Source organism: Aegilops tauschii, chromosome 4 (assembly GCF_002575655.3).
Source record: "Aegilops tauschii subsp. strangulata cultivar AL8/78 chromosome 4, Aet v6.0, whole genome shotgun sequence".
In the NCBI taxonomy this organism is placed as follows: Eukaryota; Viridiplantae; Streptophyta; class Magnoliopsida; order Poales; family Poaceae; genus Aegilops; species Aegilops tauschii.
The window spans coordinates 325,540,580-325,556,406 of NC_053038.3; the positions used below are offsets into that span (position 1 = coordinate 325,540,580).

Below are 15,827 nucleotides of genomic sequence, written 5' to 3' on the forward strand. Positions count from 1 at the left end.
GAAACGCGAGACGCCCTAAGTCAATAGGGGTCGTCTCAACTGAGACCAGAGGGTCGACCGCGATGGATAACAGGTCTGGGGGGCGGGCCGCGAAGGGGGAATCGCCAGCCCACCTATCGAACCGGAATAAGGTGGTCATTTCGGATCCCACCGAAATGGAGGTCCTGATGCGGAGAAGAAGCAGCAGTTGGATGATGGACTGCTAGAACTGGGAGCCCCCAGACTGCTGATAGAAAGCGAGGGGCTGGCCACGCAGGTATTTATTCTGGATAATGTGGAGCCACAGGCTGCCGTCGCCATTGGCAGTACGCCAGAGCCAGCGCGTCAGGAGCGCAATGTTCATCCGTTTTGGAGGACATGATGCGGAGGCCGCCCTTGTCCTGCGGCTTGCAGATTTCGGTCCACCGCACCATGTGGTATTTCTGCTTATCACCCTCGCTAGCCCAGAAGAAGCGAGTCTGGACCGTGCCGGTCTCATGGTGAAGCGTCTCGGACGGGCTGTAGAAGCTCATGATGAACAGGAGGAGGCTGGATAGGCAGGAGTTAATGAGGATCGTCTGGCCTGCCTTAGACAACCATCGTCCCTACCATGGCTCAATACGATGATGGAGTTTGAGAACCAAGGCCTCAAGTCAGCGGCGAAGAGCCATGAGTCCCTAATGGGAATCCCCAACTAGGTAGTGGGGAAGGAGCCGAGCTGACAATTAAGTCGGTTGGCAATAGTCCGGCTCTTAGTGGCGGAATAGCCCATTACCATCACCTCGCTCTTATCAAAAATGATCTTGAGGCCTGACATCTCCTGGAAGCAGAGCGGGAGAAATTTGACATTCGTGATATCCTCCATGGTGCCCTCGACCATAATGATGGTGTCATCGGCGTACTGAAGAAGGGAAACACCATTTCCGCCCACCAAGTGTGGAACTAGACCTCGGTGTGTCTCGCGGCCTTCGCCTTGTCGAGGATGGTAGCCAAAGCATCAACCACCATGTTGAAGAGGAACGGAGAGAAATGGTCACCCTGACTAACCCCACATAGGGTGGGGAAGCAAGGACCGATCTCGCCATTGATGTTGACCGCGATCTGACCGGAGGAGACCACCTGCATGACCCGGGTAACCCAGCGGTCATCAAACCCCTTCTGGAGCAGGAATTCCCAAAGGAATGTCCAACTGACCGTGTCATAGGCTTTGTGGAAGTCGATTTTTAGGAAGACGGACTTCTGGTGTTTCGTACGGACCTCATGAAGTACTTCATGAAAGACTAGGACCGCATCCAGGATATACACACCTGCACACGTATCCGGATGGCCCCTCACATATTGTGCCCGACATCCACATATCTCAAATCCATGCTCGTCAATCATGCACGTAAATGTTGCACGTAAATAACAAATGTTGGTACCAAAAATACATAGTGTGTACATAAAAATTATTTGAAGTGCACAACTCAAACATCAGCTCTTTGGTTTCCATTGTGGGTCCACATATGCTCCACAAGATCACTAAGTAGCTGTGCGTGCACATGATGATCTCGAAGATTCTGATGCACCTGTAGAAAGTTCATAAGCTGAGCTGCATCTTGATCTTCCGGGATTTGAACTTGTTCTCCAGGCGTGTCAAAATCATTGGTTTGGGCAACACCATCACCCTCATCCTCGACAATCATATTGTGCAAGATAACACAACATGTCATGAGCTGCCGCAAAGTTTCTGATTCCCACATCATTGCAGTTCCACGAACAATTCCCCAACGAGCTTGAAGTACTTTGAATGCCCTCTCCACATCCTTTCTAATTGTTTCTTGCATTATTGCAAAGTGTCTTTCTTTGTTACCGTGTAGTTCGGATATGGACGTTACAAACGTCGTCCACTGATGATAGATGACATCGGTAAAATAGTAACCCATGTCGTACTCATGATCATTGACAATGTAGTTGCACGGCGGCGATTCCCCATTATAAAGCCTCTTGAACAAGGGAGATCGTTCAAGCACGTTGATGTCATTATGAGAACCCGACATTTCAAAGAAAGCATGCCAAATCCACAAGTCATGTGATGTCACTTCTTCTAGTATGATGGTGGCCTCTTTAGTGTGACCTTAATACATTCCCCGCAAATCTTTGGGGCAATTCTTTCATTGGTAATGCATGCAATCAATCAGCGGCGAAGCTTGGAATAAAAAGCTGGGCATGCCAGACTAAAGAAGAGCATTTTTTTAAGCTTGACTGATACGCATTAGTATACGGTATAAGATTACAAGATAGGAGTTTTCTACTGTCCTTGTTTCCTTGCCACTAAGTGTTACTTTTGGATTGCATGAACTTGCTCAGGACAAGAGTTATACAACTTTTTTCCTGGGTACTACTAACTACTAAGCCATATGCGTATGCTGGTGTAGTATATAATCTATAATACCTAAATAATTCATCTCCACTACTATATTTTTCTTGACATGCAGCCTATCCACCTCAGCACACCTGCCACATCAACATTCTTTCATTGACTTACATATGGGACCAACCACTACAACGCTCCTGCCACATAAGCTTCAGTTACTTGCTAAGGACCCACCCCAACGTTGCCTAACGAGTGTTTTTCTCTCTGATTCAGTGCTTCGGAAAGACAACACTCGAGCGCTCCTCCATACAGAGAAACTTCCCCCTTTCTGTAGTAGCCCACGGTGGCAGGGATCCCACCGGTGCTGGAGGATCCATCATTCAAGCGCCCCTTCACACACACAAAATCCCTTCTCTGCAGTAGCGCACGGCTGCGGGGATTCATCTCTGACTGTGACGCTCCTCCGGCACAACTGCTAGTTGGGTTGCATTTGCGGCTCACACGGAGACGGAGTCCCTCTTGCCCAGCCTAGGGTGGCTGGTCGGACCAAGGTGGGGCCCCTCCCGGCAGCGGTCAAGCCCGCTCTACCGGCGCCGTCGGCTGCCTCCCCTCTGCATCCGCCTCGGCTGCAGCGGCCGCGCTCGCCTCTGCTGATGTCGCCGGTGGCCTATGCTGGTGGGTGGAATTAGACAGGCCGCTGGGTTTTTTTTAGAAGAAAAGGGCAGCGCCCCTGTTCCATTTCATTCAGCCCGCTGGGTTTAACCTGGAAGTAGGCTCTGCCCGATGACTCGGCCATGGAATGTACGCCGCGTACTATTTTCTTCGGTATTTGATATTCTTGTCAGTATTTTTTTCGAGGAGGGTCAACTGCACTGCACACAACCCACTACTTCAGGCCCATCTGCAACCCAGTGCTCCCGCATGCCCACACTATTTATCTTCCCCGGTTGCCCCGGCCGCTCTCCTAATAATATCCGAGACGAGATGACGCTCCACTTCCTCTCCCCACGATCTCAACATGTAACTGATGGATTGCTGTTTAAAGTATGTGCTCCGCCTCACCTTATATCCTCACACCACTCCTACTGCAGCCGCCGGTCAGCTCCCTCCCATTTCCTCCATATTCCCTATGACATGTTGCTGCTTGGATCAGAAAATAGAATTTTCTCAGGTGGTGCCTGCTGGGCGACACAGCGTCCAAGTAGTCATGTTCGTTGGTTTTCCATCACTGCACACAGAGATTTCAGGCATCTACTGGTACATAGTCTTCTCCCAAGTTCCCCTCTGTTGGTAATTTAGAATGTTTGTATGCTTAATTTAAATTTGAATTTAGTTTTGCTTGGTTGAATATGTAACCTTGCATTGCAATTCTTTACACGGGACAGTTAAACACAAACGCCTTGCATCATTGCCCATACTTCATTCTCTGTTCTATTGTTCCAGACGCCATATATTTGTTGACCGGGATGCCTCCATAATCCTCCATACCGCAACCATGAACTGAAGGCACACCCACCATCTTGCACTGCTGTACAAGGCAAGCTGCAGCCGCTATCCCCCTCTATCTTATTTCTTCGATTTCTGTCATGTGGAACATCTCTCTGCGATGACTTCCACTCTTTCTCTGTCTATCAGATTTTTTTGCAGGTGTTCACATCAATTGGTTTATCTGAATGACTTGATTTCTATTGATATCCCCCGTGATGGAGGAATCTGATCCGCCAAAGAAATATATGGCATCGCAATCAACCATGCCCGCTGCTCAACTCGCCTTCCCCAGCGCCAATCTCCAATCTGGTAGTCGGTAGATGTCCGCTCGCCAGTTATTAGACTCATCTATTTTCCAAATATGTGTGAGCTTATTATTATTATTATTATTATTATTCAGGTACCGCTGCTGTTGCAAATATCGTCTACAAGTTTCTCTCTCGGTAAGGACCTGCATATGGTTATGCCAGTTTTACAAACTAGCCAGCTAAGTGCTAGGATATATATGGCGTACTCTCTACTATTTATATATCATGTCAAACACATACTATTTTATGTAGTATAAAACTGTGTGTAGTGCCCATGTTCTGTCGACAACTTTGTCTACTAACCAACAATAAAAATATTAGTCAAAGCCTGTTCTGGACATTTCTTTTATTGGAATCTTGAAACCATAGAAAAATATTTCAGCTGATGTCCTCTATTTCTCACATTTCAGCTCATTGTTCCATGTCTTATCTTAACAAGAATCAGGTTGTTCCCGTTGAATTTTAGCTTCTATGAGCCCTCCAGTGGCACCATCTGTAAGTAGCCTATCAATCTATTTCTGTTAAAGATCTTCATATATACACAAGGCATCTTCTATTGCTTCTTTCCTGAAAAGGGTTCTTAAGTCACTGTCTTACTTCTGGTGGACTGACTATAAACATTGCGATATGCAAGTGGCCATATAAACCTCTACATGTAAGATCCAATTTGCAGAGTAAAACACCAATTTTGGGCAATGTTTCCCGCAAAAACGTGCGGGGAGTCATCTAGTTAGTACAATACGGTCTACTTTCCTCACACTACAGTTGTCCAAGATGAGAAACCCAGCAGCCGTCAGTCAGCTGGCGGACCATCTTCCCATGGCTGCCACTACCTGACCTTGCCGCCGTGGCTTCCGACAGCCAGTTATGTGCACTCCAAAGTGTACAGGTGCTAAGGTGCTAAGGATGCCACATAGGCCAAAAAAATGATGCGGCAAGGCAATTAAAAAGAAGAGAAAGCATTATGGTGATCCTAGGAAAAAAACGATGCTAAGCACGTGAACTTATGTAAAAAGACTATCAACAAATACATGAGGGAGTTTAATTATTAAATAATTTCATGAAGAAAGCTTAGCTACCAAAGCTAAGCACCTATGCATTATGGAGACTAGTTGCTAAGATTTTAAATGCACTTAGCACCTTACCTAAGCATCTATGCATTGGCAGAGGCCTTAGGCCTGCTATGTGATACATACTCATGCGAAAGCGAGACCCGGAGGCAGGGTCCAAACTTGGATCAATCGTAGATGGACTAAGCTTCGAATAGCATGGGTAATAAAAACATGAGCGGCAAGAATCCTGGGCGGGCCATGGCCCGGTTTGGCCCTAAGGAAGCTCTGCCCCTGCAATCAATTGATCCGAGCATTCCTGAAACCCTCTGGCCTCTTCAGTAGCCAACAACTTTACTGTATCCTGCATATTTGGTTCTCTCAAATACTCTGCTCCAGACAATTGCACGACGACGCGGGCAAACTTGACAGTAGTCTTCAGACATGTGCTCTCCCCCATCCTAACCATCTCACCAACGGCATCTGCGACAATGCCAAGTGCAAGCATCCTCAGAGCAGCCATGCACTTCTGCTTAGCAGAGAAAGAAAGTTGCCACAACAATCCCTTGTGAGCTTGAAGCGGTCATCATGTGCCTCCACTCCCTCCACAATGCGCAAAAACAAGGGTTCCGCATGCGAAAACAACGACGAAACCATGGATCATCCTGGAAAGTTGGGTTCAGAGCAAAGCAGTCCTTCTGCAGTAGCCGTGCTCCAGACACCCTATCCCGATTGACCACTCTTCCCCCTTTGATTGAGCCCTTTAAGTTGAGAATATGCTCGACTTGCCGGTCAATTTCCTCTTGCATTCTCATGAACATGATCATGTCCACTTCTTCGTACGAATCGGAGGAATCGAAGAACTCATCTTGAATCATTTGATCAAGCTCCCTCAGTCTATACTCCTCATCGGACAAAGCATCGGAATTCATCGTCTTCACTAAAAAACACAAAAAAACAGGCCGGACAATGTGTCAAACACATAGAGTGCAAGGAGGTGCCCGGGAGTTGTCGGACGTACCGCGGTGGCGTCCGAGCCGGCGACGACGGGACAGAGGAATGTTGTGCCGATACTGGCGGCACAGAGGCTCGGAACGACTGCAGAGCGCGCGCGACGGACGTCGCAGAGAGAGGAGAGAGCAAATGGATCTGGTAGGTCGCGGTGGTGGATTTGGTGTAATTTACGATGGGATAGGGCCCTCAGGTCCGACGTGGCGGACGCGCTCGGACGCCTCCATATCCGCCTCATATTTGGGTTGGATATGAGTAGTGCCAGTCAGTCTGGACGTTTGAGGCTTGTTTGATACTCTCGTGTGGGTCAGTATTTTTGTGATCAACAGTGATTGCCCGTCCGCCCGAGTCGTTTGAGGCACCGGTCTAGGCGCCGGGCTGTAGATACTCTCTCGAAATAGGCTTTCGCCCCGCTTTATAAATAAAGCAACGGTCCATACAATCCAAGTTCAAACACCCGACAGATAATGGCCGGGGCCACAACACAGTCAAGCCCAAGAAAGCATAAAGGTAATAGAAAAAATCCACCTAGTGGCCGCCGCGTAGCGACACTACGAGGACGATGGTCGACGTGCCGAAGCCAGAAGCGCGTTCGTCATCAAGCCAAGTCGATCGCGATCACACTGCCTCGAGAGCGGGTGCCAGTGCTGCAGGAAAGCAAGGAATTTGAAGAAGGAGTCAGATGCCTTCCTCGAAAAAACCTTCTCTATCACCATCTTATTCCTAGTCGTCCAAAGAGTCCAGGACATCACCGCAAAAATAAGCCAAAATAAGCGGCGTTGTCGTGACGGCTGTAAAGCTCTATGTTGGAGAAACTCCGCGAGATTTAGGGCCTCCCAATCATGCCCCAACGCCTCACGGACGTACGTCCATAGTAACCTTGCCGCGGTACATGAGAAGAGGATATGTGTCTCGGTCTCTGGTACCGTGCCGCTTAAGTACCTCTATCCCCGAGGGGAGGCGATCCCGTAGAAGTTGCCAAACACAAATCTTAATCTTTAATGGAACGGGGGCTTTCCATAACGGGGACAACCAGGGAGTGGCAGGCGACGGGCAAAGGGCATGGTATGCCGTGTTCACTGAAAACTCCATCGTCGGCGCGAGCCACCAGGATACCGTGTCCGGATAGTCTGGGAGCACGAGTGGTAGGGCGGCCCGCAGTCTAGTCCAGTCGTTACTCTCGGCTTGTCCAAAGGTGCGACGAAACCCAATGTTCCAATGTCCAGCTTCGAAAGTTGTAGCCACTAGGACAGACGGATCCACACATATCAAGAATAGGGCAGGGAAGGAGGCGCGTAAAGGCTCATTATCCAGCCAGGGATCCAGCCAAAATTTGATCTCGTTCCCCAAGGAGAAGGAGATCCCTAGGCGGATGTCCTCCTTGATCCTTTGGATGGCGCACCAGAATTGTGAGCCGTCCGTCCGGTTGCATGCTAAGAGTGGTTCTCCCCTAAGGTATTTCGCCTGAACGAGCTGTAACCATAGTCCTCCCTCACCGTGTAGGATCCGCCAGACCCATCTCAACATGAGCGCTACGTTCATACGACGGGAGGCAGTGATGCCCAGTCCACCACGGTCCTTGGGCATGCAAATATCCGCCCATTTTACCACGTGGTACTTTTGGCGGCCATTGGCCGCCTGCCAAAAGAACCTAGCGAGATCCTTATTGAAGGCACTATGAATGCCATCCGGTAGGATATACATCCCCATCATGAACATGGGGAGGCTCGCTAGGTTGGAACTAATAAGGATCGATTTGCTCGCTTTGGAGGTAAACCGTCCTCGCCAGGGCTCGGCCCGAGCTGCCACTCGTCCCACTAAAGGATCGAACGCACTCGTCAGGATCTTCGAGTCTGCCATCGGCATCCCCAAGTAGGTAATGGGGAATGAGGTAAGTCTGCAGTTTAGGTTATCCGCAATCCTCTGTTGGTCCTCTGCGGGATAGCCCAAGACGATGACCTCGCTCTTGTCAAAGTTAATCTTGAGTCCCGATATAGCCTCAAAGCAGAGGAGTAGGACCTTAAGATTAACAATGTCGAGGGCGGAACCTTCCACCATAATCATGGTGTCATCGGCGTATTGGAGATGGGTGACCCCTCCTCCTGAATGAGGTGACCAACAACTCCCGTGAGGTGGCCGGCCCTCCTAGCTTTGTCCAGGATTCCTGCCAGCGCATCCACGGCGAGATTAAAGAGAAGGGAGGGTATTGGGTCCCCTTGCTTCACTCCCGCAGAAGACGAGAAGAATGGCCCCACCTCACCGTTAATGTTAATCGTTGTCTTGCCAGACCGTACCAACTGCATAATCCAGTTGCACCTTCTGTCCTTGAAGCCTCTGCGCTGCATGACTAGCCGCAGGAAGTCCCAGTCTAGCCAATCATAAGCTTTCTGGAAATCCAGCTTGAGAAAGACACCCTTCCTGCGCCGCCCCTTAGCGATTGCCTGGAAGTAAGTGGTATTAGCATCACCTTGGAGGAGCCACTTCTGCCCCCCCCCCCGGCGTTGCCAAAACAGCTCCTCACCCTTGAAGATCTCCATTAGGAAGGCTTCAAGGGAGTACCACCGCAACCAGTCATCAGCCGACAAATCGACTGAATCAGTAGTCGCGTCTAGGGCCTTAATTTGGTCCAATAGAGCCCCTTTGCGAGACCTCAGGGCAGCACCAAGGTTGGCGCCCCAACCCCACATAAACTGGCGGGTGGTTTTAGAGCAGTGATGCCAAACGTCTGTGGCACAGAATACCCTTGGTGGGTTATTTGACGCTTGCACCCAACGGTCCTGAACCATCTCGACGAACCCCGGCTGCAGAAGCCATGGTGGTTCGAAATGGAAGTGTCTAGACCTCGGTGGAGACCCTTTCCCTGATGCAAATAGCAGGGGAACGTGGTCGGAGCCAACCCGAGTGACCGCCCGCAGTGAACACAGTGGGAACATAACCTCCCATTGGACAGACACGAGGACCCGATCCAGCACACTCCGGATAGGGTCCACCTTTTATTGGTCCATGTGAACCTAGCCCCTACCCGGGCTATCTCACGTAGGTCCATCTCCGCTATGGAGTCGTTGAACATGTGCAAAGCCGCCGATCGATGTTGGGCGAGCTTTTGTCATCCTCCTATCTAATAAGGTTGAAGTCACCCGCCACCACCACTGGAGTCGTGCAACGTTCTACCTTATCATGCAGCTCGGCCAGGAACACCGCCGACCGCCCGTGATCAACCGGGCCATAGACAATGATCACCTCCCAACTAAGGTTCACACGTCGGTTGGTGATGGACATACTAAGGAAAAATTCCCTGCGGTCCATATCCTCTACTGAAAAGAAGTCCTCCCTGACCCCCAGGAGTATGCCTCCAGACAGCCCAGACGCCAGCAACCATTGCCAGGCAAACGGGTGACGAGAGAGCCCCTGTAGCTCCTGAATGGAGAAGTCATGACGAATCGTCTCCCGAAGACCTACTATGTCGATATCTTCCTGCCGGATGTAGTCAATCAGTTGGCGTCGGCGTCCCAGGTTGCCCAAGCCCCTAATGTTCCAGCATAGGAGCTTCATATGGGAACTCCGCCGGAATCACTAGGCCCCTCAGGTGGGGCCGAGCTAGCCCTCCCGCCCAGGGTGGGATTGGGCGTTTGCTTCAATGGACGGCCACGACGCCCCTGCTTAATGGGGGCATCGCCTGCCACGTCAGCGCTAACACCTCGGACTACCATCGTCTGTTCAGATGGTTGGAGTCGCGTAGGAGGTCTTCCCCGCAGGGCCCTCCCTACTGGAGGGCCACTTGGGGTGTCAAGCCGGGATGGCGGCCGACTCAGGCCCGATCCAACCCCGGGCTCTCTATGCCCAGAGCCAGATGGGGCCGAGGCATCAAAAGCATGGGCCCGGGCCTCAGCAAGAGCGCCATCGAGCCGCTCTTTGGCACAAATGGCCGAGATCTGTTCAAGTCGGGGACCCTTCTGTTGGGGAACGTAGTAATTTCAAAAAAAATCCTACGCACACGCAAGATCATGGTGATGCATAGCAACGAGAGGGGAGAGTGTTGTCCACGTACCCTCGTAGACCGACAGCGGAAGCGTTATCACAACGCGGTTGATGTAGTCGTACGTCTTCACGATCCGACCGATCAAGTACCGAACGTACGGCACCTCCGAGTTCTACACACGTTCAGCTCGATGGCGTCCCTCGAACTCCGATCCAGCCGAGTGTTGAGGGAGAGTTTCGTCAGCACGACGGCATGGTGACGATGAGATGTTCCACCGACGCAGGGCTTCGCCTAAGCTCCGCACACGGCTAAGAGATCTCAAGGATCAATTGTTGTGTCTCTGGGGTGCCCCCCTGCCCCCGTATATAAAGGAGCAAGGGGGAGGCAGCCGGCCAAGGGGAGAGGCGCGCCATAGGGGGGAGTCCTACTCCCACCGGGAGTAGGACTCCTCCTTTCCTTGTGGGTGTAGGAGAAGGGAAGGGGGAAGGAGAAAGAAGGAAGGGTGCGCCCCCCTTCCCTAGTCCAATTCGGACCAGACCATGGGGAGGGGTGCGGCCACCTTTTGAGGCCTTTCTCTCCTTTCTCGTATGGCCCATTAAGGCCCAATACGAATTCCCGTAACTCTCCGGTACTCCGAAAAATACCCGAATCACTCGGAACCTTTCCGAAGTCCGAATATAGTCGTCCAATATATCGATTTTTACGTCTCGACCATTTCGAGACTCCTCGTCATATCCCCGATCTCATCCGGGACTCCGAACTCCTTCGGTACATCAAAACTCAATAAAACTGTCATCGTAACGTTAAGCGTGCGGACCCCACGGGTTCGAGAACTATGTAGACATGACCGAGACACGTCTCCGGTCAATAACCAATAGCGGGACCTGGATGCCCATATTGGCTCCCACATATTCTACGAAGATCTTTATCGGTCAGACCGCATAACAACATACGTTGTCCCCTTTGTCACCGGTATGTTACTTGCCCGAGATTTGATCGTCGGTATCTTGATACCTAGTTCAATCTCGTTACCGGCAAGTCTCTTTACTCGTTCCATAACACATCATCCCGCAACTAACTCATTAGTCACAATGCTTGCAAGGCTTATAGTGATGTGCATTACCGAGTGGGCCCAGAGATACCTCTCCGACAATTGGAGTGACAAATCCTAATCTCGAAATACGCCAACCCAACAAGTACCTTTGGAGACACCTGTAGAGCACCTTTATAATCACCCATTTACGTTGTGACGTTTGGTAGCACACAAAGTGTTCCTCCGGTAAACGGGAGTTGCATAATCTCATAGTCATAGGAACATGTATAAGTCATGAAGAAAGCAATAGCAACATACTAAACGATCGAGTGCTAAGCTAACGGAATGGGTCAAGTCAATCACGTCATTCTCCTAATGAGGTGATCTCGTTAATCAAATGACAACTTATGTCTATGGCTAGGAAACATAACCATCTTTGATTAACGAGCTAGTCAAGTAGAGGCATACTAGTGACACTCTGTTTGTCTATATATTCACACATGTATTATGTTTCCGGTTAATACAATTCTAGCATGAATAATAAACATTTATCATGATACAAGGAAATAAATAATACTTTATTATTGCCTCTAGGGCATATTTCCTTCAGTCTCCCACTTGCACTAGAGTCAATAATCTAGATTACAAAGTAATGATTCTTACACCCATGGAGCCTTGGTGCTGATCATGTTTTGCTCGTGGAAGAGGCTTAGTCAACGGTTCTGCAACATTCAGATCCGTATGTATCTTGCAAATTTCTATGTCTCCGACCTGCACTAAATCCCGGATGGAATTGAAGCGTCTTTTGATGTGCTTGGTTCTCTTGTGAAATCTGGATTCCTTTGCCAAGGCAATTGCACCAGTATTGTCACAAAAGATTTTCATAGGACCCGATGCACTAGGTATGACACCTAGATCGGATATGAACTCCTTCATCCAGACTCCTTCATTTGCTGCTTCCGAAGCAGCTATGTACTCCGCTTCACATGTAGATCCCGCCACGACGCTTTGTTTAGAACTGCACCAACTGACAGCTCCACCGTTTAATGTAAATACGTATCCGGTTTGCGATTTAGAATCGTCCGGATCAGTGTCAAAGCTTGCATCAACGTAACCATTTACGATGAGCTCTTTGTCACCTCCATATACGAGAAACATATCCTTAGTCCTTTTCAGGTATTTCAGGATGTTCTTGACCGCTGTCCAGTGATCCACTCCTGGATTACTTTGGTACCTTCCTGCTAGACTTATAGCAAGGCATACATCAGGTCTGGTAAACAGCATTGCATACATGATAGAGCCTATGGCTGAAGCATAGGGGACATCTTTCATCTTCTCTCTATCTTCTGCAGTGGTCGGCCTTTGAGTCTTACTCAACTTCACACCTTGCAACACAGGCAAGAATCCTTTCTTTGCTTGATCCATTTTGAACTTCTTCAAAACTTTGTCAAGGTATGTGCTTTGTGAAAGTCCAATTAAGCGTCTTGATCTATCTCTATAGATCTTGATGCCCAATATATACGCAGCTTCACCGAGGTCTTTCATTAAAAAATCTTATTCAAGTATCCCTTTATGCTATCCAGAAATTCTATATCATTTCCAATCAGTAATATGTCATCCACATATAATATCAGAAATGCTACAGAGCTCCCACTCACTTTCTTGTAAATACAGGCTTCTCCAAAAGTCTGTATAAAACCAAATGCTTTGATCACACTATCAAAGCGTTTATTCCAACTCCGAGAGGCTTGCACCAGTCCATAAATGGATCGCTGGAGCTTGCACACTTTGTTAGCTCCCTTTGGATCGACAAAACCTTCTGGTTGCATCATATACAACTCTTCTTCCAGAAATCCATTCAGGAATGCAGTTTTGACATCCATTTGCCAAATTTCATAATCAAAAAATGCGGCAATTGCTAACATGATTCGGACAGACTTAAGCATCGCTACGGGTGAGAAGGTCTCATCGTAGTCAATCCCTTGAACTTGTCGAAAACCTTTCGCAACAAGTCGAGCTTTATAGACAGTAACATTACCATCAGCGTCAGTCTTCTTCTTGAAGATCCATTTATTTTCAATGGCTTGCCGATCATTGGGCAAGTCAACCACTTTGTTCTCATACATGGATCCCATCTCAGATTTCATGGCCTCAAGCCATTTTGCGGAATCTGGGCTCACCATCGCTTCTTCATAGTTCGTAGGTTCGTCATGGTCTAGTAACATAACTTCCAGAACAGGATTACCGTACCACTCTGGTGCGGATCTTACTCTGGTTGATCTACGAGGTTCAGTAATAACTTGATCAGAAGTTTCATGATCATCATCATTAACTTCCTCACTAATTGGTGTAGGTGTCTCAGAAACTGGTTTCTGTGATGAACTACTTTCCAATAAGGGAGCAGGTATAGTTACCTCATCAAGTTCTACTTTCCTCCCACTCACTTCTTTCGAGAGAAACTCTTTCTCTAGAAAATTTCCGAATTTAGCAACAAAAGTTTTGCCTTCGGATCTGTGATAGAAGGTATACCCAACAGTCTCCTTTGGGTATCCTATGAAGACACATTTCTCCGATTTGGGTTCGAGCTTATCAGGTTGAAGTTTCTTCACATAAGCATCAAAGCCCCAAACTTTAAGAAACGACAACTTTGGTTTCTTGCCAAACCACAGTTCATAAGGCGTCGTCTCAACGGATTTTGATGGTGCCCTATTTAACGTGAATGCAGCCGTCTCTAAAGCATAACCCCAAAACGATAGCGGTAAATCAGTAAGAGACATCATAGATCGCACCATATCTAGTAAAGTGCGATTACGACGCTCGGACACACCATTACGATGTGGTGTTCCGGGTGGCGTGAGTTGCGAAACTATTCCGCATTGTTTCAAATGTAGACCAAACTCGTAACTCAAATATTCTCCTCCACGATCTGATCGTAGAAACTTTATTTTCTTGTTACGATGATTTTCAACTTCACTCTGAAATTCTTTGAACTTTTCAAATGTTTCAGACTTATGTTTCATTAAGTAGATATACCCATATCTGCTTAAATCATCTGTGAAGGTGAGAAAATAACGATATCCGCCACGAGCCTCAACATTCATCGGACCACATACATCTGTATGTATGATTTCCAACAAATCTGTTGCTCTCTCCATAGTTCCGGAGAACGGTGTTTTAGTCATCTTGCCCATGAGGCACGGTTCGCAAGTACCAAGTGATTCATAATCAAGAGGTTCCAAAAGTCCATCAGTATGGAGTTTCTTCATGCGCTTTACACCGATATGACCTAAACGGCAGTGCCACAAATAAGTTGCACTATCATTATCAACTCTGCATCTTTTGGTCTCAATATTATGAATATGTGTATCACTACTATCGAGATTCAACAAAAATAGACCACTCTTCAAGGGTGCATGACCATAAAAGATATTACTCATATAAATAGAACAACCATTATTCTCTGATTTAAATGAATAACCGTCTCGCATCAAACAAGATCCAGATATAATGTTCATGCTCAACGCTGGCACAAAATAACAATTATTTAGGTCTAAAACTAATCCCGAAGGTAGATGTAGAGGTAGCGTGCCGACCGCGATCACATCGACTTTGGAACCATTTCCCACGCGCATCGTCACCTCGTCCTTAGCCAATCTTCGCTTAATCCGTAGCCTCTGTTTCGAGTTGCAAATATTAGCAACAGAACCAGTATCAAATACCCAGGTGCTACTGCGAGCATTAGCAAGGTACACATCAATAACATGTATATCACATATACCTTTGTTCACCTTGCCATCCTTCTTATCCGCCAAATACTTTGGGCAGTTCCGCTTCCAGTGACCAGTTTGCTTGCAGTAGAAGCACTCAGTTTCAGGCTTAGGTCCAGACTTGGGTTTCTTCTCCTGAGCAGCAACTTGTTTGCTGTTCTTCTTGAAGTTCCCTTTCTTCTTCCCTTTACCCTTTTTCTTGAAACTGGTGGTCTTATTGACCATCAACACTTGATGCTCCTTTTTGATTTCTACCTCCGCAGCCTTTAGCATTGCGAAGAGCTCGGGAATTGTCTTACTCATCCCTTGCATATTATAGTTCATCACGAAGCTCTTGTAGCTTGGTGGCAGTGATTGAAGAATTCTGTCAATAACGCTATCATCCGGAAGACTAACTCCCAGTTGAATCAAGTGATTGTTATACCCAGACATTTTGAGTATATGCTCACTGACAGAACTATTCTCTTCCATCTTGCAGCTGAAGAACTTATTGGAGACTTCATATCTCTCAATTCGGGCATTTGCTTGAAATATTAACTTCAACTCCTGGAACATCTCATATGCTCCATGACGTTCAAAACGTCGTTGAAGACCCGGTTCTAAGCCGTAAAGCATGGCACACTGAACTATCGAGTAGTCATCAGCTTTGCTCTGCCAGACGTTCATAACATCTGGTGTTGCTCCTGCAGCAGGCCTGGCACCCAGCGGTGCTTCCAGGACGTAATTCTTCTGTGCAGCAATGAGGATAATCTTCAAGTTACGGACCCAGTCTGTGTAATTGCTACCATCATCTTTCAACTTTGCTTTCTCAAGAAACGCATTAAAATTCAACGGAACAACAGCACGGGCCATCTATC

At 48.0% G+C, this 15,827-nt stretch overlaps 1 protein-coding gene and 2 long non-coding RNA genes across 3 annotated transcripts; 2 read left to right on the forward strand and 1 right to left on the reverse strand.

The window, feature by feature from the left end:
- Positions 1-260: 260 nt before the first annotated feature.
- Positions 261-1,104, reverse strand: LOC141021847 (uncharacterized). Its single transcript, XM_073497698.1, has 3 exons — positions 928-1,104; positions 755-880; positions 261-584 (listed from the first exon to the last, which is right to left on the reverse strand). The coding sequence occupies exons 1-3, from the start codon at positions 1,102-1,104 to the stop codon at positions 261-263; spliced, it is 627 nt and encodes a 208-aa protein (XP_073353799.1).
- A 2,213-nt stretch (positions 1,105-3,317) lies between these two features.
- Positions 3,318-3,915, forward strand: LOC141021311 (uncharacterized). The gene is made up of 3 exons (XR_012182066.1): positions 3,318-3,432; positions 3,530-3,592; positions 3,779-3,915. It is a non-coding gene; the product is annotated as an uncharacterized lncRNA (long non-coding RNA).
- Positions 3,916-4,007: 92 nt separating this feature from the next.
- Positions 4,008-15,561, forward strand: LOC123493774 (uncharacterized). The gene is made up of 4 exons (XR_006662688.2): positions 4,008-4,132; positions 4,224-4,266; positions 4,542-4,626; positions 15,449-15,561. It is a non-coding gene; the product is annotated as an uncharacterized lncRNA (long non-coding RNA).
- Positions 15,562-15,827: the final 266 nt, after the last annotated feature.